At 34.0% G+C, this 22,160-nt stretch overlaps 1 protein-coding gene and 5 pseudogenes across 6 annotated transcripts; all 6 read left to right on the top strand.

Annotated features, from left to right (window-relative positions):
• Positions 1-1,728: 1,728 nt before the first annotated feature.
• AT3G33004 lies at positions 1,729-4,264 on the top strand (annotated as a pseudogene). The gene has a single exon.
• A 176-nt stretch (positions 4,265-4,440) lies between these two features.
• Positions 4,441-5,150, top strand: AT3G33002 (annotated as a pseudogene). Its single transcript has one exon.
• Positions 5,151-5,365: 215 nt separating this feature from the next.
• Positions 5,366-6,140, top strand: AT3G33000 (annotated as a pseudogene). The gene has a single exon.
• Positions 6,141-6,505: 365 nt separating this feature from the next.
• Positions 6,506-9,034, top strand: AT3G32990 (annotated as a pseudogene). Its single transcript has one exon.
• A 4,084-nt stretch (positions 9,035-13,118) lies between these two features.
• Positions 13,119-17,146, top strand: AT3G32980 (Peroxidase superfamily protein). Its single transcript, NM_180321.4, has 4 exons — positions 13,119-13,495; positions 15,410-15,601; positions 16,102-16,270; positions 16,344-17,146. Exons 1-4 carry the CDS (start codon positions 13,268-13,270, stop codon positions 16,811-16,813), a joined length of 1,059 nt encoding a protein of 352 aa, NP_850652.1. The 5' UTR covers positions 13,119-13,267; the 3' UTR covers positions 16,814-17,146.
• A 1,956-nt stretch (positions 17,147-19,102) lies between these two features.
• Positions 19,103-22,005, top strand: AT3G32975 (annotated as a pseudogene; the record flags this gene model as incomplete). Its single annotated transcript has 1 exon — positions 19,103-22,005.
• Between the last annotated feature and the right edge of the window lie 155 nt (positions 22,006-22,160).

The raw sequence follows: 22,160 nt of genomic DNA, 5'->3' as shown, positions 1-22,160 counted from the left end.
TGCTTCAATTTTTTAAGTTTTGTTTTGCCATTGGACCATCTCTCTAGGTTTATAAACATAATCGTTTTGTTTTTAATGAAATATTTATATTCTTAACCAAAAAGGGAAACCAAAATCACCGAAGAAATTTCGACTTCATATATGTTCTCTCTTGATATTAGGAGACTTCAGGAATTTAAATGAATGGCAACGCGATAAAATATACCGACTTACTACACCGGTGCTTGAGAGTCGAACCTAACCCGACCAAAATCTGGGATGAAGGAGCAAAAATAACCAAGTACTTGACCATATCTTGTTGTTGCTTCGAGTGAAGGAGACTGCATGATAGTCCCCTTATACAAAACATCTCACTTGATTCACTCACAAAGTGATGTGTCCTCTTCTATCGTTTTTAGTCTTTGTTTTAGGATTATATATTGAGTCAACTAACTTATATTAGATAGGTTTTAGTTCTTTCTGCTACACTTCGTGGTTTTACAGGTCTAAAAAGTGCCTAATTTGAAAAAAGAGATTTTGGATCGTCCTGGCATGAAAATGAGTCAAGTATGAAAAAATGAGGCCAGGACCGGTCGATTCCCTCAAAGAATCAGTCGGTCCCCTTAGAGACCCGAGAGTCTGATCTCTCAAATGTGCCAGGACCGATCGGTCCTGCCCTAGACCGATCGGTCCCCTGAAGATAGTGGCTCTAGATCGTGAAGAATGTTCCAGGGACCGACCGGTCCTCACCCGAGACTGATCAGTCCCTCCCTGCCGACTCAAGACTTTCCTTTTCTCTCATTATTTACATTTTTATGATTTCCCTTTCTCTATAAAACGATGAGACTCAACCTTGTAAACCTAGACACGATTTTTAGCAGTAGCTTTTCTTTAGTTTTGTAAGCTTAGAGATCTCATATCTCAAAAACTTTTTTGAAGCTTTCTTCTTAATTTGATTCTTGAATAAAGATGTCTTCTTCTATGTTGTTCTTTGTTCTTGATTCTATGTCTGAGTAGTTTGCTTACTAGGTATAGGATTTCTAAGGGATGTGATTGATTCGTTAGGTTGTTAGATTTGGGAGTTCATCTTGTTGGTTCTTATTCTATGTTGTTCTTAATGCTACGACTTGAGTAGCTAACTAGTTCTATGATTTTAAGTTGATTAATCTTGTGAACATATCAATCTTGTTGGTTAATGCTTGCTTTGCTTTATTAGAGTCAAACAATGGTTTAGGTTCTGATTTAGTATTGCTTAGTTAGGTTCCGTCGCAATAGCGAATTATCTATACTTTCGTGAATTGAGTTCAAGGATGGTTCTTAAATATTCTCACTAATCGATTGAATTGTCATCTCACATCCTTGATGAATATCCTATGCCTAATGCTTGTTTAATTATTTGAATTGTTTGCTTAATTTATTCGCTTGATAGTTTAATTAGAAAACCAAATAAAAACTTTAATTGATTTTATCTTAGCTTTATTTATTCTAAATGTCTTAAAGTGTATCCTTGGTCTCTGTGGATTCGATCCTAAAGTACTACAATTGATTACCGAATTGATCCGGTAGTTTGCATATTTAGGTTTTTAATTGACCTCAAATCAATTTGGCGCCGTTGCCGGGGACCAAACGATTGCCTCTAGGATTTTTAGAATTGAATTTAGTCCAGGATTTTTATTTTTCGTATTTTACTAATTATTTTTATTTTTTCTATCTTATCTTTAGGTGCATGCAAAAAATTAGGGATTTACGATTATTCAGAATTGAATGGAAACTTAGGTACTAGTCATTATATTTTAATATATTCTGCTATCTTTCATGAGAACTCGGATTTATTAGTAAAAAGACGAAGAAATAGATTTCTTATTCCATTCCAATCGGTTCAAGAGCAAGAGAAAGAATTCATACCGCAGGCAGGTATCTCGGTTGAAAAAGGCCGTTGAAATACCCATAAATGGTATTTTCCATAGACATAGTATTTTTGCTTTTTTTGATGATCCTAGATACCGAAGAAAGAGTTCCGGAATTCTTATATATGGGACTCTAAAGGCGGATTCAATCATCCAAAAGAGGATATGATTGAGTATCAAGGAGTCCAAAAAATTAAGACAAAATAAGAAATGAAAGTAGATCGCTTTTTTTTCATTCCTGAGGAAGTGCATATTTTACCTGAATCCTCTGCCATAATGGTACAGAACTATAGTATCATTGGAGTGGATACGCGACTCACTTTAAATATAAGAAGCCAAGTCGGTGGGTTGATCCGAGTAGAGAAAAAAAAAGGATTGGACTCAAATATTTTCAGGGGATATCCATTTTCCCGACAAGACAGATAAAATATCCCGACACAGTGGCGTCTTGATACCGCCAGGAAGAGGAAAAACAAACTCAAAGGAATCCAAAAAATTTAAAAATCCTATTTATGTCCAACGGATTACACCAACCAAGAAAAAGTTTTTTTTTGTTTTGGTGCGGCCTTGTAGCCACCTATGAGATAAATTTGGCAACACTCTTCCAACAAGATCTCTTTCGGGGAAATGATACTATTCAACTTCGAGTTTTTAACTATATCCTTTATGGAAATGGCAAACCAACTCGAGGAATTTTTGACACAAGTATTCAATTAGTTCGAACTTGTTTAGTCTTGAATTGGGACAAAAATTCTTCTCTGAAGAGGTCCGTGCTTTCTTTGTTGAAGTAAGTACAAAGGGTTTGATTCAAGATTTCATAAGAACTGGCGTAGTGAAATCCCATATTTCATATATAAGGAAAAGGAATAATTCGTCAGATTCGGGATTAATCTCTATAGATCACATGAATCAGTTTTATTCGATTTCGCCAAAGTCTGGCATTCTTCAACAATAACTTAGACAAAATCACGGAACTATTCACATGTTCTTAAATCAAAATAAGGAGTCCCAATCTTTGTTACTTTTATCATCATCTAATTGTTTTAGAATGGGTCCATTTAATCATGTAAAACATCACAATGTGATAAATAATTTAATAAGAAAAAAAAACTCTAATTACCATTGAAAATTTGTTGGGACCCTTAGGAACAGCTACCCCAATTTCAAATTTTTATTCGTTTTTGCCTTTACTAATTTATAATCAAATCTCTTTAATTAAATATTTTTGACTTGATAACTTAAAATATATTTTTCAAAAAATTAACTCTTACTTAATCGATGAAAACGTAAGAATTTTAAATCTCGACCCATACAGTAACGTTGTTTTGAATCAAGTCAAATTGAATTGGTATTTTCTTCATCAAAATTATCATCATAATGTTTGTGAAGAAACGTCCACAATAATTAGTCTTGGAAAAATTTGTTGTGAAAATGTATGTATAGCTAAAAAAGAACCGCACCTAAAATCGGGTCAAGTTTTAATTGTTCAGAGGGATTCTGCAGTAATAAGATCCGCTAAGCCCTATTTGGCTACTCCGGGAGCAAAAGTTCATGGGCATTATAGCGAAATTCTTTACGAAGGGGATACATTAGTTACATTTATATATAAAAAATCGAGATCCGGTGATATAACCTAAGGTCTTCCAAAAGTAGAAAAAGTATTAAAAGTCCGCTCGATTGACTCAGTATCGTTGAACTTAGAAAAACGGATTAAGAGTTCGAACAAGTGTATAACAAGAATTCTTGGAATTCCTTGGGGATTCTTGAGTGGTGCTGAGTTAACTATAGTGCAAAGTCGTATTTCTTTGGTTATAAGATTCAAAAGGTTTATCGATCCCAAGGGGTGTAGATTCATAATAGGCAAACGGAAATTAATGTACGTCCACTAACATCAAAAGTTTTCGTTTCCGAAGAGGGATTGCTAATGCTTTTTTACCTGGAGAACTTATTGGATTATTATGAGCGGGGCGTGCTTTAGAAGAAGCAATCTGTTATCGAGCCGTTTTATTAGTATTAACTCGAGCATCTTTGAATACTCAAAGTTTATATCCGAAGCAAGTTTTCAATAAACTGCTCGAGTTTTAGAAAAAGTTTTTGCTCTTCGGGGTCATATCGATTTGTTGAAAGGCCTGAAAGAAAATGTTGTTCTAGGGGGGATGATCCCCACCGGGATCAGATTCAACAAAGGAATGGTGTATTGTTCACGGCAACATACCAACATTATTTTGGAAAAAAACAAAGAATTTAGCTTTATTCGAGGGAGATATGAGAGATATTTTATTCTACCACAGGGAATTTTGTGACTCTTCTATTTCCAAATCTGATTTTTCTAGGATTTAAAGATTTCTAATAGCGGACTATTTAAAATTTTTAGGTTTTGTTGTTTGTTGTAGTCATTTGCTTTCGTAATTTGTTAACACTAATAAAGATAATAATCAATACAAAAGAATGGCTTGATTCATGCATAAATGGTCATCCCTGGTACAAGAGAAGGTTCTATTGGAACAAAATTTTATTTTAGTTTGGGGTGCCCCCTTTTTAAATGTGAAAATATATGACAAAAAGATATTGGAACATCGATTTGGAAAAGATAATGAGAGCAGGAGTTCATTTTGGACATGGTACGAGGAAATGGAATCCTAGAATGGCACCTTATATTTCTACAAAACATAAAGGTATTCAGATTATAAATCTGACTATAACTGTTCATTTTTAATAAGAAGATTGTGATTTAGTTTTTGATGCGGCAAGTAGGGGAAAACAATTCTTAATTGTTGGGACAAAAAACTAAAGCAGCTGATTTAGTGTCGCGGGCTACAATACGGGCTTGGTTTCATTATGTTAATAAAAAATGGCTCGGCGGCATGTTAACAAATTGGTCCACTACCAAAACAAATACTTCATAAGTTTAGGGACTTTAGAACTGAACAAAAGACAGAGGGATTCAACCGTCTTCTGAAAAGGGATGCAGCTGTGTTGAAGAGACAATTATCTCGCATGGAAACATATCTAGGTGGGATTAAATATATGACGGGATTGCCTGATATTGTAATCATCCTCGATCAGCAAGAAGAATAGACGGCTCTTAGAGAATGTATCACTTTGGGAATTCCAACCATTTCTTTAATCGATACAAATTGTAATCCCGATCTCGTGGATATTTCTATTCCCGCAAATGATGACGCTATAGCTTCAATTCGATTCATTCTTAACAAATTAGTATTCGCAATATGTGAGGGCCGTTCTAGCTATATACAAAATTCTTGATTAATAATAAGATAAATAAATCAATTTTGTCTTAGGGAGGGGCTCCCTGTATTTTGATTTCAAAAATCGTTTACTACTCCTGAATTGTAGAAAAGAAAAAGAGAAAAAAAACTGGGGATATTGTGTGATTTATTTAGTTGTGATCCAAAACGAAAAAGGGGGGGGTCTTGAATCAAAATAATTTAAAGTTCTTATTTCTGTCAGAGGGCAATATGAATGTTTTATCATGTTCCATCAACACACTAATAAAAGAAGGGTTATATGAGATATTTGGTGTAGAAGTAGGCCAACATTTCTACTGGCAAATAGGGGGTTTCCGGGTCCATGCCCAAGTTCTTAGTAATTCTTGGGTTGTAATTGCTATCTTATTAGGTTCTGCAGTTCTAGCGATTCACAATCCACAAACAATTCCAACTGACGGCCAAAATTTCTTTGAATTTGTGCTTGAATTCATTCGAAACATAAGTAAAACCCAGATTGGACAAGAATATGGTCCATGGGTTCCCTTTATTGGAACCCTGTTTTTACTATTTTTGTTTCTAATTGGTCAGGAGCCCTTTTACTGGAAAATTATCCAGTTATTACAAGGGGAGTTAGTAGCACCAACGAATGATATAAATACGACGGTTGTTTTAGCTTTACTCACATTAGTAGCCTATTTTTATGCGGGGCTTAGCAAAAAACGATTAGGGAATTTCAGTAAATACATTCAACCAACCCCAATTCTTTTACACATTAATATCTTAGAAGATTTTACGAAACCCCTATCACTTAGTTTTTAACTTTTCGGAAATATATTACCCGATGAATTAGTCGTTGTTGTTCTTGTTTCTTTAGTACCTTTAGCGGTTCCTATACCTGTTATGTTCCTTGGATTGTTTACAAGCGGGATTCAAGCTCTCGTTTTTGCCACTTTAGCTGCGGCTTATATAGGTGAGTCTATGGAAGGTCATCATTAATGGGTTTTTTTTAATATTCTTGTTTAGGTTAGCCCAATTAATTATAGAATAGTTGGTTTACATTATGTAAGAAACACTTGTATATGTGATATTTGATATTGCCTAGATATATATATTAGTTAAAGATCTATATAATCCGAATGTGCTCTACTATTTTGTGAATTTCTATATTTAGATAGGGATTCGATTAGAAGTTCTTCCTTTTTATCTGTGAATTGGCTGAAAATATGATAAAAATAGAAGGAAGAATTCAAAAAATGGTTAATAAAAAAATGGCATAAACAAGTCGTATATATATATATATATATATATTATGGATTTTTAAAAATCCCATGGATAGGAACTACTATCAAAGTAATTCTTATGATTCAATAATTTTATTATATTTTTTCATATTTCAATTAAAGTTTTTGTGTTTTTTTGGCTGGATTAATCTTAGCGATTACTTAATTAGAATTACGTCCTAAGGGATGATTGTATCATTAACTATTTCTTTATTTTTGTGTGAGGAACTTATCATGAATCCACATGTTTCTGCTGCTTCGGTTATTGTTGCCGGGTTGGCTGTTGGGCTTGCTTCTATTGAACCTGGAGTCAGTCAAGGTACAACTGCGGGTCAAGCTGTCGAAGGTATCGTGAGACAACCTGAGGCAGAAGGAAAAATACGAGGTACTTTGTAACACCCCAAACCCAATCCCTTGAACCCACCCTATTTGTTTTGTTAAAAACAAACGTCCATGGAGCCCATTGAAGCCCAAGTGAAGCAAGTCACAAAATAATAAGGTTTCGTTACATGTGTATGTATATATGCTTATATCGTCATCTTCCCGCAGCCTTCTCACGTCATCATCTCTAGCAACTCATTACTTACCTAAGAACATCAAATCAACTTGATCCCAAGCCACCATCACCATTGACGTTGAGATCGGAGTTGTTGGAGCGTATGGTTTTGTTTTTGATCACGTACAAGGGTGGAGTGAAAGCGAATGTCACGAATCATCACCATTAAACAACGGCTTGATTAGATATATCAAGTTAGCTTTTGAGTTTTTGTGTGAATATGTGAAAGAAGGAAACAATTCAAGTGGTGGAATTGGTGATCCGTTTCCCGTCACGTCCGAAGGAGTTTGGGCGAGTTCTTAACGGTTCTGAATAGATCTCGTTCCCAAGTTTTCAGAACAGTTTTTCGATCCAAAATCAGATGTAAGATCAATCGGGAAATCGCGTTTAAAATTGGTGAATAGTCACAGTTTTCAGAGCGCAGTTTTTTCTAAAGTATCTGAGAAACATTGTAGTTTCAGGTAGAGGTTTTCAGGATTAATTTCCCGTTGAATCAGAGAGAATCAAGTGTGGCATGTGGTGTCATTGCAATAATCATAATGTCAAGAATCCATAGCCGCTGACAGAGATAGAATCAAGATTATATTCAAGAAGTTATGAGTGTTTCTTTCTGGGTAAGTAACTACAGAAGCTGTCCAAATCTGGGCTAAGTATAAATCCAGAACAGTGTGTGACTATTGGCTTTGCGATGCGTTTTCCCGATGGAGCAAAAGGAATTAGATCACGATCAAGACGTCTATGGAATGATCTTGCTTCAAGGAACTCAGTGTAGCTGACATCTTGTCCATCGGATTTAAGCTCCATCCGTATTTGACTTTGAAAGGTTGCCCAAAATCATATCAAGTTGCAGAAACCTAGATATCAGTTCTGATGCAACATCTTCAGAAGAACGTGGGAGATTCATGTGAGGTCCGATCTGATACTACTGGCTACATATTTAATGGTGGGATTACGTTTCTAACGGTTAGTTCTCGACTTATGAGTATGTTACTGAGACAGTTTTGTATGGAGTAAACCATGACAAGTTTTTATTGTTTGAATGGGAAACGGGTTCGGTTGGAGCTGAAGCTTTGCAGAAACCTTTAGGACTCATGGAGTAAGGTTTTGGTTGATGGAGAAGCAAGGTGGAGCTCAAGAGTATGCAGTTAAAGCTCTTATAGTAAGTTGGTCTAAAAGGAGAGAAAAGAGAATAGAGATGTTCTTCATCTTCAACTAGGTTTAGGTGAGGGTGGTATTTGCGAAACATATTATCATTTTCTTTTGTTATGCTTCTTGGCGCATAGTATGTAGGCTTTGATCTGATTGCGTAGGATAAGATGATGTGATGATATGATTTGATGATTATTGATTGACATGTATGGTGATGATGTCTTACTATGATATATTATGTATGAGAATGTTAAGTATAAGTATGTATATATGATGATTATGTATGTTTGTATGTAAGACTGAGGAGAATCGAGCTATGGGCTGTGGTCTCCCTAGTGATGTGGACAGTGATGGACCGACGGGTTAACAGCTGGTCAAGAACGGCTGACGAGCCCAGAATATGAGTGTCTGAGCCATGAGGGCCAGCCTCCACTCATGAGGTTCTAGTCGTCACGGGGATGACTTGACCTAACGATGTGTATGTTTATATATATAATATATATATATATATATATATATATATATATATATATATAAGATGATTATTATAAATGTGGTATTAGAAGTTAAAGCATGTTAGGTTGATTGTGTGTGTCTAAGTTTATATGTTATGATGATGGTTGTATAGCTTTACAAAGTGGTCTATGTTTCAGTGGGCAGAGTTAATTCCCCTCACTGAGTATTCTTTATTCACCCCCTTTTTTCCTTTTTCCTCAGGTTAGTAAGCGTGAAGAGTTGTGTGCAATATTTTGTTCGTGTGTGAAGTTCAAAGAAAACGTTTTTGGCAAGATCAGATGAAAACATGCCGTCTTGGTCTATATGGCGGGACGGGTGTTACATACTTTATTGCTTAGTTTGGTTTTTATGGAAGCTTTAACAATTTATGGTCTGCTTGTAGCATTAACGCTTTTATTTGTGAATCCTTTTGTTTAAGCCTAGAAATCACAAAATTCTGGATTTTTTTTGTAGTTTTTTTAATTTTATCAAGATATAACTCCTACAATTATTCATTGAAACAACAATCCTTGGGAAGGACTAATTTGAGGATGGGGAATTAGATTTGCATTTATAAGAAGACTACCAGAAACGTTACTCATGCAATGGTGTAGATCGACACCACATCTATGTCGATCGACACCCTTATTCGACAAAGGAATTCCCACGTTTCATCAAGTCTTTAAGAAGTCCCAGAAGTTTTCCTTATTTGCAAAATAGACCCTGCATATTTTTTGTAACCTATATATATAAATATATTTTTAAGGTCATTGTTTAGACCTAAGCAAGTTTTGTGTAAGAGAGATACTTTTAGAGAGAAAAATCATATCCCTACAGAGAAGATTTTGAACTCCTTTTACTCTATTTCATATTATAATTCAATGCAGTTTATTCAAATTATGATTTGTGTTTCTTTAATAATGTCCGAGTAGTCTCCTTGTTGGGTTTAGGGTGTCTCATTAGGGATTTAGATGGATTAGTAAATCGATAACCTGTTAGGGTTAATTTTAGAGTTCTTCATCTATAATATTTCTAACTGCTAGTTCTAGATTGATCACCTAAATCTTGATCTTATATAATAGGTGTGCCCTAAAAGACATCTATCATCAGAACTATTATAGATGAGACGGGTTAATAGGTGTGTAATAAGACTCGGCATGTTTACTTAGGTGAACTTATCAAACTTATTTAGCATGCATGTTTAGGATTAGGGATTTTGCCAAGCCAACGTTGGGAATCCTTAGCTTTAGACATAGTCAGTAATGAGGAGAACCACCAGTTAGTCTGTAATAGTGACGGTTCGATAACAATCCTTGTCATAGCTAGATCTATAGTTTATCTATTTCTTGAGACTATCCCTAGACCTGACGCTTTAATTTCCTGAATTTACAACTCGATTTAATGTTTTCTTGTCTGTTACTTTCAGTTACTTTGTCTAGCTTAATATTAATCATCATAGGTTTATTGTGTGAGCAAGGATAGCTTATTGAAATTCGACCCTTAAGTGCTCACGACGATCTCTTATTTGAGGGATTAAGCTTAAGGATAATTTGAGCTATATCAAGTTTGATACATGAAAATATGCTAAAACAATGTCTAAACAAATCAATTTGGTCTCATAATATATCATGGAGTTGGAAAAAAAAAATGGTACTTTGACCGATTGTCCTGCTTCGGTGGTCGGAGGGCTCTCTTTGGGATTTCCGAAAAGGTATCACATGCCAAGTTTGGCCTCACGGTCTAAACTTTATGGCGTCATATGGTTCAAACCCAAAAAAAAAAAGACGGATGCAGAACGAGGACTTCCCGGGAGGTCACTCATCCTAGTTTTACTCTCGCCCGAACGCGTTTAACTACGGAATTATGATGGGATACAGTGTATTAGTGCTGGTATGATCGCGTACGTTAGTACATGCAATGTTATTGTATTTATCCTTTTTGCGGATTCTAAGAACCATTTGTCGTGGGTTTCACCCGCTATGTAGGGCTACCTCATCTAATCTTAACGAGATTTGATACATGAAAATATTCTAAAAAAATGTCCGAACAAATCATCTTGGGCCCGTAATATAGCATGGATCACAAGAAGGTCCGGAAAGAACTTACAGGTCAAAATTTGGTCATTGGTAACTTAGCTCGATATCGTTTGTATCCGCGGTATCAACCTTATTATATCCATCTGTCTCCGTCAGGGGAACTGCCATCGAAAAACCTTTCAAAGCGGAGACATATTCGTAACATCCTTCATCGTCTTTTCTCCTCTCTCCTCTAACCAAATGCACTATCATAGTCATAATGTACCTTCTCGTATTAAATGATGCTCTTAAATGTTCTCCAGAATCTTCCAATCTCTTGTCTGATCATCGTCACATTAACTTGTTCTCAGAAATTTTATGGTGGCTTTGTTTTTTGGTCTGGACAACGACTCTACTGCTGTAATAAATACATGAACACATACGACTGCTACTTTCACAAACCGAGAAATATCTCTATAATCATTTTTTTTTGGCAAAATCTTTCTCTTCCCCATAACACCGGCGCAATCTTTCGTTATCTTGTCATAGAGATTTCGCGAGGATTTAATGCTCAAATTTGTAGTCGCTAAATTCGTTATCTTTACCACAGAGATTTGTGTTAGACGTAAGGATATTTCGATTATATTTCCGAACGACAGAAGAGAGAGAACTAATTTCGTTATTACGGTTCTCAGATCTTCTAATATATTGTCTTCTATAGATAAATATTTTGTTCATCCTAATAGTTTCATCAAGAATCCAAAGTCAATTGCTCATTATTCCACGAAATCTAAGGGGCAGCTAGAAACAAAGAAAATATGCTAACGTGAAGAAGGCGAAAACTTGTCATTTTGACGTTATAATAGAAATTCAATTTTCCATCGCCGGGAAAAGAGGAAATGTACAAAAATAAATAAATAAAAAATTTGAAACCGTTCACCTAATTAGATAGCTAATTGAAATTTAACAATAGTTTAAGCTGTCTTTCTGGACTCCATTCTTAATTGACTTATTATAGTTTTGAGCTTTAAGAAGAAAAAAAACACTACTTACAAATGCACTATTTTAGATACGTGTTATATGTACCAAAGAAAATTGCGACGATATTTGTTTAGTCGCAAATATTAACAACTATTTTAAGACCGTTGAGTGACTATCCACGGCCACGGTGCATACATAGAATCGGAAAAAAGTTTCATATTAACAACCATTTTGATGCATATTTTAGATACTCTATATATCGTCAGTGACACATTATATAATTTATACATCTTGAAACATAATATAAATTTAAACAAAATAAATTGGTTAAAACTTTTGTTTTCGAATTAAGTTGTGTTTAATGAATGATAGTGGTTTCATTTGCTCATTTTATATATAGATTTACTGTTTTCAAGATATCTTATAAAAAAACATTTATATCAAAAAATTTATAAACTTAAAAGTTTGTTTTTTTTTGTCAAAGAGAATCTCCAAAAAAAAACTAAAGAAACCTATCTACCATGTAAGGACCGGATTTTAAAATTTAGGCATTAAATATTTTTATACCGAACCGGACCAAATATATTTGGTTTTAAGAGTTTTTAGCAAGATCGAACTAAGTTACCCCGATTGACAAGTCTACTTATTTGCAAGAAAATAAAGAAACTTTTTTTATTTGTCATCTCAATAACTTATATATAACATATAAAAAATTAGCGATTTATTTAATCCCTAAAAAAGTAACTTTAATATATATTTTCAAAAAAGAAATTTTAACGAATAAAACAATTTAGATAAGAAAGAATTTGTCTCTTCGATAAGTAAGTTATATTTGAAGACAAAAAGTTTAGTTGCACGAAGCGTTAAGAATGTTTTATAAAAAAATCTTAAAACTATTATACTGAAACCACATTTATATAATCACGATTTAAATTGGGTTCTAGATGATTTGTGATTCTTTTTATTTTGTAACCACACTTGTTGTTGTTTGATATTCTTGTTCCGTTGCTAGAAGTTGGACTCTAAAATATATTCATGTTAAAGCATATACAATATATTTTTATATTTATTTTCCACACTTCCATTTTGCTAATTTCAATTTTAGTTTTAATTTAGTGAGTCAAATATTTTTCAATTATCTATGAAATTCAAAGATACATTTCGAAAGATGATTTTAATTATGTTATCTCATCAATTATATTCATAACTATAATTATATATTTTAGGTGTACAGAAATAAATCACTAATCGATGCATGTAAATGTTGATGTATATGAATGTAGGCATTATGAAATTCTTACTAATATTTATGTCGTTAATTAATGTTTGGATTTATGTAGACAGCATACGTCCTATAAACCAAGAGATGATTCATCCTTTTTATCATCCGGAATTCGGGATCTATTAATATTGTTTAGTGTTAATATACAATTAAAAAAAAAGTTAGTGGTGATATACAGTGTATACATTATTTTTTGAATGAAATTTTACAGTGTAGGTTATTAAAAATAATTATTAGAAATAGCTGTTGTTAAAAATAAAAATATAACAATAGAATTAGTTCACAAAATGTTATGGACCCATTCGGTCATTCCCCTATAAAAGGATCCTTGAAGATATAGAGTTTCCTCATCTTCTCAAACTAAATCAATTAAAGAGGTTTCTTCTTATAGAAATGAATTTCTCTTATTCTTCCTTGTCAACTTGGACAACCCTAATGACATTGGGTTGTCTTCTGCTTCATTCATCCATTTCCAGTGCTCAGCTAACCCCAACTTTCTATGACAATACATGTCCAAGCGTCTTTACCATCGTACGGGATACCATAGTAAACGAGCTAAGATCGGATCCTCGTATCGCTGCAAGCATCCTTCGTCTTCACTTCCACGACTGTTTCGTCAATGTAAGATATTAATTTTTCACCTTTTATGTTTTGGATATACAATTTGAAATACCTTTTCGTTTGAAATTGTATATGTCAGTATCTTTTACAATAACGTCCTTTAACGAAAGAAAGAAAAATCTTTTATAATTACATCAAAGACTCCCTTTTCAAATTTTTATAGTTACGTTAGTATTCGTTCTAACTATTTGTGTTATCAAGTTACTCTAATTTTCAGATTTGATAGGCTTGTAGTTATGATAATTGATTTCTGATAAATATGGGATAATAGCGCCACTCAAGAAAAACCAGTTACGTCTTTGTCAGTTTTAAATAACACATGGTTTGTTGATAACTACAAAATGGAAACACGTGGTTTAGGGCTTTAGTATTTACATAAATTATTATGGGAAAAAAATCAGAATGACCCAAAATTAATGGTTTAATTACTAAACTATCTCATAAATTGTAAAGGTTAATTGTGTTACAATTATGCTTTTAAAAAACTTTTTTTTATATAGAAATTCTTTAAATATCTTTTATATGAATGACAAAAGTCAAAAATATATTTCAAAACTTTTCCATCGTAGAAAAATATTTTCCAAAAAAAAACTACAATGAAAAAAGTATGTGGATCTACTTGTTATAAATTTATATATTTTCTACCACAAACTCATTTGCTGCGATATATCTATTTTGTGAGACTATTTTGTCCCACAGACTTTTATAATTTTGATAGATTTATTATAGTACGTGACATATTTTTTTTTAATAGTAATGTTATACTTATTATTTTTGACATAAATCTGCCATATGGTAAAAGATTTGTCTAATATAAAATAATATAATGATTAGAATGATGTTTAGTTATAACAGATTTGTTTTAGGTGATATATTTCTTTAATAATAACAAAAATATGACGTTTAATGACAATCTTTTATATTTGAATCCAATGATGATAGATTTATAGTTGCCACTGGCAAATTTTTAAATATAAGTTTGTTCAATGGTTACAGATTTTAATTGATAGATTCCTATTGAAACTTCAATATCATTTTACCAAACGCTTAAATTTTGTGGCTTAATATTTTAGGTTATGAGAGATTTGTTTCAAAATCAGGGTTAAGCTTATTACGACAGATTTATCTTCTTTTTTTTTTAATTATTTAGAAAAACAAAAATGGGTTTTTGGTCTTTTGCTTCAATATTGGGACATGTTAAGTTTCTTCTACCTTTAGGTGTTAGTCTAGTTATTTTTGTTTAAATTTGGATCCAACTAGATAAATCTCAGTTTTATTAATTAGACCAATATTTATATGTTACCACACTTATAGGTCACTGGGCTAATTAACCACTCTGGTATATATATATCAATATAAAATTTACGGTAGTTAGACGTGATATTTTTGTTTTTTACTATCGAGTATCTTAGCTCTTGTCGTCAAATATGACTCATGCCTTTTAAAAAAATGATTTCACAACATTTAGTATAATTTGATCTCCCATTCAACGAACGTAAATTATCCGTATAATAATTTAAGAAAAGCATGGACCCGTACTGTACCAAACACGTTAGGAGTTTATATCAATCATTTATTGAATGTTACAAAATAACATATTAACATATTATATAAATCGTGTATTATTTATGGGAAGTTGATCAGATCGATGTAGTTGTTAACCTAAAACATAATGTTGAATTTATGCGTTAGAAGATTAATATAATGTAAACTAAAATGTATACTAACTTGTTTACACTATATCACCACGCGTTGCTTAAAAAGAACAAACCTTTTTATTGAATGAAAATGCAATCTAACACTTTTTGTAGGTATACTAAATATGTCATCATGAAAAGAAAAAACTATATATCATTATGATTTCAATATATGTTGACTAATTAATTAGTGAACACATAATTTTTGTTTGTATAGGGCTGTGATGCATCGATCCTGTTAGACAACACAACATCCTTTCGAACAGAGAAAGATGCGGCTCCAAACGCAAACTCGGCTCGAGGATTTCCAGTGATCGATAGAATGAAAGCAGCAGTAGAGACAGCATGTCCAAGGACTGTTTCATGCGCAGATATACTTACCATCGCAGCTCAACAAGCTGTAAATTTGGTATGCACCATTAATTTATCTCTCTTTTTTCATTTATTATAAACATTGTCTCAAATTATTCTGTTTAGTCGTCACGGATAACATATTAAAACATGACAACATACTATTAAAAATAAATATATGGACTGCTGAAGGTTGGAAGTTGTACCATTTAGATTTAATCAATAGTTATAAAAAGGCTATCTACTATACCAGACATGTCTTTAAGATTAATTGTGAAAAATATTTAAAACGCATAGTGGATTGGTAATAATATCAAGTCTCATTACAATAACAAATTTCAATACAATAATAATATCAAGTCTCCTTTTTTGGTAACTAAAAAGAATAGAATCATATTTTCTAAAATTTTGAAAAAATCCATGCATAACTTTGAGAATCTACTTGTTTAAAATTTATACTATACATTTGTCTTTTTGGTTTTGTTCATAGTAAGACTTCGACATGGTAAGAATTACTTTCGTAAACAAATAATTGTTTTCTAAATATAAATGTTTTAGGCAGGAGGTCCTTCTTGGAGGGTTCCTTTGGGGAGAAGAGATAGCTTACAAGCATTCTTTGCTCTCGCTAATACAAATCTTCCCGCTCCATTCTTCACTCTCCCACAACTTAAGGCCAGTTTTCAAAATGTTGGACTTGACCGTCCCTCTGATCTCGTTGCACTCTCTGGTAATAAATTATTACGAGATATATTAAATAAGTTTAAATACTTTATTGTTAACGTATCGCTTATTTTGGTTAGGTGGTCACACATTTGGTAAAAACCAGTGCCAATTTATTATGGATAGACTATACAACTTTAGCAACACTGGTTTACCCGACCCTACTCTTAATACTACATACCTCCAGACACTTCGTGGACAATGTCCCCGCAATGGTAACCAGACCGTCTTAGTTGATTTCGATCTACGCACACCGACGGTTTTTGACAATAAATACTATGTGAATCTGAAAGAGCTAAAGGGACTTATCCAGACGGATCAAGAGTTGTTTTCCAGCCCTAATGCCACTGACACAATCCCCTTGGTGAGAGAATACGCTGATGGCACTCAAAAATTCTTCAATGCTTTTGTGGAAGCAATGAATAGAATGGGAAACATTACACCTCTCACTGGAACTCAAGGACAAATCAGACAGAATTGTAGGGTGGTTAACTCCAACTCGCTGCTACATGATGTGGTCGAAATCGTTGACTTTGTCAGCTCTATGTAACATAACGTTGTCTCGATATATGTGGCAACCAAAAATATGTTTTATGAAATAAAGTGTTCTCAAAATGTTTATGAAGAACATTTCGTCTTAAATCTTTTCTGTCCTTCATGTTTTTCTTATTACTTTTTCAAAGTAATCTATCTACCCTCGATTGATGGAAAATAGAACTGAAACGAATAGCATGGTTAATTTACTTAAGAAATAATATGTAGTGTTTTTTTTTATATTTGTGAATCTAAATATTTTAATGTTTACTATTCAAGAAATTTTAGATCTTTTTAGATTTTAATGGATGATTGTTTGGATTATTTTCTCTTTTGTTTTGAAATCTTGATGTTACTATTATCCATGTATAAATACAGTACTTCCACTATATTTGACAACAACAAAACGTTATATAGATAAAATTATTTAAAACTGTGCATTATAAAGGAAATTATTATTAATTCAAGTATTATTTTAGAATTACAAATATTCATTTATATTTACCGTTATAACTAAATAAATTTTCTTATCAATATAATTTCAGACGTTTCACATGTTATACGCAGAATTTAACATTTTTACGTAATTTTTTCTTATAACCAGAAATAATATTATAAAATTCCTTTTTAACTACATACGATGTTTAATTATGTTCTAAGTATTTAAGTTATTCGCAATACATTGTTGTTGTTTATATTAGTTGATACGAAAATGAATTGATGGAGGCTTAGTTAATTAGTTTTCAAGTTCAAAGGACTTATATCTCTTAAAGGTGGGACCCACACCATGTTGAATTCATCTACTTTGGAGCGGAGATCCCTCTCAATCGGGCGTCGAAGCCAACACTTCACTTGGAAGATTTAATATTGGGCCAATACCACGTTGGTGATATTTGATTAGTCTCTTTGCCTTATCTTGCTTTTTAAGATTTATGTTCAATTTGTATCCAGCATGTGAGGAGCTATCTAGATAGTGAACGCAACAAATAGAGTCTTAGTCTACATTTGATCCTAAGGTACAACCTTAGAGTCTAAACATCTATTAGTAATGAAGGATGACTCAAATTGAACATAAGTCTCTCTCTCATACTAAAGACTCAAATTTTTCTTCCAAAGATCTAAAAGTTCTTTTGATTTGATATTTTGTTTGGAATATAACTCAAGCCTCAGTTTATGACTTATTGACCCTGTATCTTTCTCAAATAAACCATTTTTTTTTTTCTTCTATTTGAAATCATGGAAAACATTATTGCTTCAGTTTGCTTTGGATACACATTATACTGATTTAAGAATATGACATATGCATGTTTATGATAATGTGAATTAATCCTTGGTTTAGGATTCTAAGTGACGATAATAGGATGTATGCTTTTAATGTTTGTACCCGGAACTAGTTTGGCAATCAGTCATGACAACCCCTAATCTCTGTTCACCATTTAAACCGACGAATTTTCCAAATTTTTGTCATGCGAGACAATTTATTAACTGTTGAGATTCTTTTGTTAAAATGTATCATCGATCTTTTTAGTTATGAAAACGTTTTCACACACTTTGAAAAATAAATATAGAAACTATTAAAATATAAGCCTGGACAAATTAACCTAACCAAAGTATCGAATTAAAACTAAAACAAAAGGAATCGAACTTAACAAAATTTGAAAATACCCACATAGATCCTAAACTTTTGGACCGAAAGAACATACACCAAATTGATACTGAACTGAAATATTTGGGAAACCAGAAAATATGAAAAATACAATTATATATTCAAAAAAGTATGTTGATGTGATTTAAATTACCTTAATGATTACTCTCTCAAATAAAGAGGTTGTTATAGCAATTAGGGATTGAATTCCACAAAGTTCTCAGATCACATAGTAGACTAACAATTTCGAATTAAGCTAAACAGAAAATATTATAAAAATAAAAGATAAGAAAGCAAGAAAAATTGGTTTTAGATTCAGATGATTAAGACGTCGGGTTTAGGGAAATTCTCAGGAAATATTTGAATAGTAGATCTAGCAGTAAATTAGGATTATTATCGAATAGAACTCAAATGACTAATATAGAGTAACCGGTGATGTGTCGTGCTACTCACTATGCTTAATAGTATTGATCCCAACTCTCTTGTAACTATCTAGAACTAAGCAAGCATTATAATCGGGTTTGATAAGTTCACCTAAGTATCTAAATCGACGCTAGTCCGCATCTAAATACTAGGCTCATCTAAGATAGTTCAAGTAATAGATACCCTATAGTGGGTATACCTATTATCCTAAAATCAAGTTCTAGTTAATTACTCTAGAACTAGCATTAAGGCACCGAAGGTTGATCTCAAACCACTTCCAAAAGGTCTAAGGTACGCATTCCTTGGTCCAAACTCTACTTACCCTATGATCATTAATGCTGAGTTAAATAGTGATGAAGTGAACCTGCAATTATCTGAGCTTAGAAAGTATAGGAGAGCGATTGGTTATTCATTATCCGACATTAAGGGAATTTCACCTAGTTTATGCAACCATAGGATCCATCTTGAAAACGAATCATATTCTAGCATTGAACCACAGAGGAGGTTAAATCCCAATTTTGATGCTGGTGTCATCTACCCTATCTCTGATAGTACTTGGGTTTCTCTAGTGTATTGCGTCCCTAAAAAGGGTGGAATGACTGTTGTCAAAAATGAAAAAGATGAACTGATCCCTACTAGAACTATAACTGGTCATAGAATGTGCATTGATTATAGGAAGTTGAATGCTGCATCTAGGAAAGATCATTTTCCTTTACCATTCATTGACCAAATGCTTGAACGTTTGGCTAATCATCCATATTATTGCTTTCTTGATGGATACAGTGGTTTCTTTCAAATACCAATTCACCCTAATGATCAAGAAAAAACCACTTTCACGTGTCCTTATGGAACTTTTGCTTATAAGAGAATGCCATTTGGTTTATGCAATGCTCCTGCAACATTTCAGAGGTGTATGACCTCTATATTTTCAGACTTAATCGAGGAGATGGTGGAGGTTTTCATGGACGATTTTTCGGGCTATGGCCCGTCTTTCTCCTCATGTTTGTTGAATCTTGGCAGGGTATTGACCAGGTGCGAAGAGACGAATCTTGTTCTCAATTGGGAAAAGTGTCATTTCATGGTGAAGGAAGGCATAGTGTTGGGTCACAAGATATCAGAGAAGGGTATAGAGGTTGACAAAGGAAAAGTTGAAGTGATGATGCAGTTGCAGCCACCAAAAACGGTGAAGGAAATCAGAAGTTTCCTTGGTCATGCTGGGTTCTATAGAAGATTTATTAAAGACTTCTCCAAGATAGTCAGACCGTTAACCAGACTATTGTGCAAGGAAACCGAATTTGAATTCGATGAGGACTGCCTCAAATCCTTTCAAACCATCAAGGATGCTTTGGTATCTGCTCCGGTTGTTCGAGCGCCTAATTGGGACTATCCATTTGAGATCATGTGTGATGCATCAGATTACGTAGTAGGAGCTGTTTTAGGCCAGAAAATAGACAAGAAGCTTCATGTCATATATTACGCCAGCCGAACGTTGGATGACGCTCAGGGAAGATATGCAACAACTGAGAAGGAGCTTCTAGCTGTTGTATTCGCATTTGAGAAGTTCAGAAGCTATTTGGTTGGATCAAAGGTAACTGTCTATACAGACCATGCAGCTTTGAGGCATCTGTATGCCAAGAAGGATACTAAACCAAGACTGTTAAGATGGATACTTTTATTGCAAGAGTTTGACATGGAGATAGTAGATAAGAAAGGCATTGAAAATGGTGCAGCGGACCATCTGTTAAGGATGAGAATTGAAGAACCCCTTCCGATAGACGATTCAATGCCAGAAGAGCAGCTCATGGTTGTAGAGTTCTTCGGAAAGAGCTACAGTGGGAAAGAGTTCCACCAACTGAATGATGTTGAAGGAGAATCTCCATGGTATGCTGATCACATCAATTACTTGGCGTGCGGAGTAGAGCCTCCCAACCTGACAAGTTATGAAAGGAAGAAGTTTTTCAGAGACATACACCATTACTACTGGGATTAAAGATAAGATCTACAGGAGATGTGTCTCAGAAGATGAAGTGGAAGGTATCCTGCTGCATTGCCATTGCTCAGCATATGGTGGTCACTTCGCGACGTTCAAGACAGTGTCCAAGATTCTTCAAGCAGGCTTTTGGTGGCCAACAATGTTTAAGGACGCTCAGGAGTTTGTTTCAAAGTGTGATTCATGCCAGAGAAAAGACAACATCAGCAGAATAAATGAGATGCCTCAGAATCCAATCGTGGAAGTTGAGATCTTTGATGTATGGGGGATTGATTTTATGGGTCTATTCCCATCTTCATACGGTAATAAATATATACTGGTCGCCATAGACTACGTATCAAAGTGGGTCGAAGCTATTGCTATTCCTACCAACGATGCAAAAGTTGTGCTGAAGCTGTTCAAGACCATAATCTTCCCAAGATTTGGAGTTCCCAGGGTAGTAATCAGTGATGGCGGGAAGCATTTCATCAACAAGGTTTTTGAGAACCTGTTGAAGAAGCATGGAGTAAAGCACAAGGTCGCCACTCCTTATCATCCACAGACAAGCGGGCAGGTTGAGATCTCCGATAGGGAGATAAAAACAATTCTGGAAAAGACTGTTGGGATTACAAGGAAAGACTGGTCTGCAAAGCTAGATGATGCATTATGGGCTTACAGGACAGCCTTCAAGACCCCCATTGGTACAACTCCTTTCAATATTCTCTATGGAAAATCATGTCATCTACCCGTTGAGCTCGAGTACAAAGCAATGTGGGCGGTAAAACTTCTGAACTTTGACATAAAAACTGCTGAGGAGAAGCGATTGATCCAACTCAGTGACCTCGATGAGATCCGTCTAGAAGCTTATGAGAGTTCTAAAATCTACAAGGAGAGAACCAAGCTTTTCCATGACAAGAAGATCATCACTAAGGATTTCCAGGTTGGTGATCAGGTGCTGCTATTCAACTCTCGCTTGAAACTCTTCCCAGGAAAACTTAAATCCAGATGGTCTGGCCCCTTCTGTATCACTAAGGTCCGTCCTTATGGAGCAGTCACTCTAGCTGGTAAGAGTGGAGACTTCACAGTAAATGGTCAAAGGCTCAAGAAATACTTAGCAGACCAAATCCTTCTAGAGGTGACATCGGTTCATCTCCAGGAACTTCTTGATGATTAAAGGAGTAAAGGAGTCAAGCTAATGACTTTAAATAAGCTCACTTGGGAGGAAGTCCCATGACTATCTCTGTAAATAAATTTTTATTTTCTTGTTATTTTTTATTTGTCTTGGTTATGTTTGTGGTTCTCAGGAACAAAGGAACAATGTGGAGA

The sequence above is a fragment of the Arabidopsis thaliana genome, chromosome 3 (assembly GCF_000001735.4).
Source record: "Arabidopsis thaliana chromosome 3, partial sequence".
Taxonomy (NCBI): domain Eukaryota; kingdom Viridiplantae; phylum Streptophyta; class Magnoliopsida; order Brassicales; family Brassicaceae; genus Arabidopsis; species Arabidopsis thaliana.
This window is presented reverse-complemented; position numbering and strand designations above follow the sequence as displayed.

Excerpts from the sequence above, each read along its gene's own strand:
- AT3G32980 (NM_180321.4), top strand. The coding sequence starts at position 13,268 with ATGAATTTCTCTTATTCTTCCTTGTCAACTTGGACAACCCTAATGACA. Across the intron at positions 13,496-15,409 it reads TCCACGACTGTTTCGTCAAT|GGCTGTGATGCATCGATCCT; the intron begins GTAAGATATTAA and ends TTGTTTGTATAG. Across the intron at positions 15,602-16,101 it reads CTCAACAAGCTGTAAATTTG|GCAGGAGGTCCTTCTTGGAG; the intron begins GTATGCACCATT and ends TAAATGTTTTAG.